Genomic DNA, 3,320 nt, shown 5'->3' with positions numbered 1-3,320 from the left:
TGTCACATGATCCTTCAGAAATCATTCTAATATGCTGTTTTGCTGCTCAAGAAACATTTCTGATTATTAATGTTGAAAACAGAAAAAGAATCCTGAAAAAAGTATCACAGGTTCCAAAAAATACTGTATATATGAAGCAGCAAAACTGTTTCCAATATTGATAATAAATCAGCATATTAGAATGATTTCTGAAGATCATGTGACACTGAAGACTGGAGTAATGATGCTGAAAATACAGCTGCACATCACAGGAATAAATTATATTTTAACATATATTCACATAGAAAACAGCTGTTTTAAATTGCAATAATATTTCACAATATTACAGTTTTTACTGTATTTCTGATCAAATAAATGCAGCCTTGATGAGCAGAAGAGACTTCTTTAAAACACATTACAAATCTTTTGAACGGCAGTGTCAGTATCTGCTGTACTGTTATATAAAGATTTACATTGATTTACATTACAAGCATCAGAATTTCATCATATAAATATCAGCATCTGCACCAGATTCGTATTTTTGCTCAATCTGAGCCTCTTAATTAAAATGAGCTGTTTCTTCTCTCCATCTACAGTAGAATTTATAATATAAAAATGTTCCACTGAAAGGGAAGTCATTGATCATGTTTACACTGGTGTTTTTGATGAATCACTCTGAATTTCAAACATTAGACTGCTGCTAAACGTCTCAAATGAGCCTTTAATGCATCATCGTGAGTGTGTGTGTGTGTGTGAGTGTGTGTGTATGTGAGTGTGTGCATGTGAGTGTGTGTGTGTGTGAGAGTGTGTGTGTGTGTGTATATGAGTGTGCATGTGAGTGTGTGTGTGTGTGAGTATGTGTGTGTTTGAGTGTGTGTGAGTGTGTGTGTGTGAGAGAGTGCATGTGAGTGTGTGTGTGTGTGAGTATGTGTGTGTTTGAGTGTGTGTGAGTGTGTGTGTGTGAGAGAGTGCATGTGAGTGTGTGTGTGTGTGAGTATGTGTGTGTTTGAGTGTGTGTGAGTGTGTGTGTGTGAGAGAGTGCATGTGAGTGTGTGTGTGTGTGAGTATGTGTGTGTTTGAGTGTGTGTGAGTGTGTGTGTGTGAGAGAGTGCATGTGAGTGTGTGTGTGTGTGAGTATGTGTGTGTTTGAGTGTGTGTGAGTGTGTGTGTGTGAGAGAGTGCATGTGAGTGTGTGTGTGTGTGAGTATGTGTGTGTTTGAGTGTGTGTGTGTGTGTGTTTGAGTGTGTGTGTGTTTGAGTGTGTATGTGTGTGTTTGTGTGTGTTTGAGTGTGTGTGTGTGAGTGAGTGAGTGTGTGTTTAGTCGTCCTGACCTTGTTAACAGTGTTGATGGGGGTTCGAGCTGATCCCGTGTGCAGTCTTTGGCGCGGCTCCTCAAACGCGCGGCCGGGTGACCTCTCCCTGCGCAGGTCCATGACTCGTCCCGGCGAGCGGTCCAGCCGAGGGTCCATCATCCTGCCGGGGGACCGCTCCAGCCGGCCCGGGGACTTCTCTCTGTCCAGGGGCCGCGCGGGAGACTTGTCCCGCCTGAACTCGGTGCGAGCCTCGCGGTAGCGGTGGGGCGTCCCGGGCGTGTGGAGGCCCTCCTGTACAGCGGGCATAGCAGCCAGACGCTTGGAGATGTGCTCGTTGTAGGTGGGAGGGCCGCGCTTGTTTGGGCTGCCAGAAACCGGGAAGAAAGAGTCAAAGTCAGTCGCCTTCATCGAGAGCAGAGAAATACACCAGCTTCCAGCAAAATACCTCAAAGTTGTGTTCAGCTCAGCGTGTTTTAATAGTCAGTTTCTTTCATTTACACTTTATTTTCAAAGCAAATTCATCAGCGAAGATGATTTTCATAGGTTATTTTACAATAATGTACCATGTAAACAATGTAATATTAGCTATATACTATATGTTAGCTACATTTAATGTTACAACTGTATATATGAGTAGTTAGAAATGCAGATGTTATTTGAAATATGAATAAAACTCATACAAATACAGTAGTTTGGGGTCAGTAAGATATTTTTCTGAAAGAAATTAGTACTTTTATTCATCAGGGATGCATTAAATTGATCAAAAGTGACAGTAAAGATATTTATAATGTCACAAAAGATTTCTATTTCAAATAAACTCTGTTTTGAACTTTCTATTCATCTGTGAATCCTGAAAAATAAAATGCATCACGGTTTCCACAAAAATATTCAGCAGCACAACTGTTTCCAACATTGATAATAAATCAGCATATTAGAATGATTTCTGAAGATCATGTGACACTGAAGACTGGAGTAATGATGCTGAAAATACAGCTGCGCATCACAGAAATAAATTACAGTTTAACAGATATTCACATAGAAAACAGATGTTTTAAATTCTAAAAATATTTCAAAATCACTGTATTTTTGATCAAATAAATGCAGCCTTGTTGAGCAGAAAATACTTGTTTCAGAAACATAAAAAAATCTTACCGACCCCAAACTTCTGAAGGCTAGTGTACAGTATATTCAATATATAATGTGATATATAGAGTTGTCAGTAATTCCGAACTGAACAGAACTATAGAATAACATGGAAGAACTGAATTTAGTGTCTATAGCAAACTGAGGGCTTACACACACAGAAGAGAGTTCACCATCACCTGACAGACGTTCACCAGTGAGAAGAGATGAAATATATTTCTAAAGTTATGAATGTGACCCGTCCAGAGCTCATTAATAAACCACTCGCCCATCAGACCAGTGAAGATTCAGATTCATGTGCTACTGAACCGGTTAAATCACATGACTAGTTACTTACCCTCTAACAGTGAGAAACACGTCTCCTCATCCGTCATATCCATAACAACACACTTCCAACACATTTATGCTTTCAAATAACATGCTAAAAGGAGAGCAAGTCAAATTATGTACAAGAGCTTCCCAAAACACCTGATTATAATGATACAATGAGAGCGGAGGAAGAAAACATGCTGGATTCATCACATCTAGTCACACATTCAGCGGTTCAGAATATTCTCCTTAAAAACACTTTATTCATCACTCAGTTCACAGGTTAAAACCTTCATGTTCTGTCACTCCTTCGCACAAATAAAGAAAGCGCATTTTTTCCTGGAAAGAAGAGAAACACAGTCAGAACCTCTGGACCAGACTTCAGGTCACATGATCTTCAGAAATCATTCTAATATGCTGATTTATTATCAGTGCTGAAACTGTTGTATATTTTTTGGAACCTGTGATACTTTTTTCAGGATTCTTTGATGAATAAAAAGTTAAAAAGAACAGCGTTTATTCAAAATAGAAATCTTTTGTAACAATATACACTAACGTTCAAAACTTTAGGGTCA

At 39.0% G+C, this 3,320-nt stretch overlaps 1 protein-coding gene across 1 annotated transcript in view; it reads right to left on the bottom strand.

Moving 5' to 3' along the window:
* Nucleotides 1–3,320, bottom strand: part of LOC107691162 (citron Rho-interacting kinase-like) — a 108,911-nt gene that overhangs the window by 982 nt on the left and 104,609 nt on the right. Inside the window, exon 41 of the mRNA XM_016489648.1 lies at nt 1,312–1,657. Within this exon, the coding sequence (XP_016345134.1) occupies nt 1,312–1,657 (346 nt within the window). The remainder of the gene's footprint in view (nt 1–1,311; nt 1,658–3,320) is intronic.

Source organism: Sinocyclocheilus anshuiensis, unplaced genomic scaffold, assembly GCF_001515605.1.
Source record: "Sinocyclocheilus anshuiensis isolate Anshui unplaced genomic scaffold, SAMN03320099.WGS_v1.1 scaffold458, whole genome shotgun sequence".
NCBI classification, from domain to species: domain Eukaryota; kingdom Metazoa; phylum Chordata; class Actinopteri; order Cypriniformes; family Cyprinidae; genus Sinocyclocheilus; species Sinocyclocheilus anshuiensis.
The sequence above is the reverse complement of the archived record's forward strand: the minus strand, read 5'-3'. Positions and strand labels throughout refer to the sequence as shown.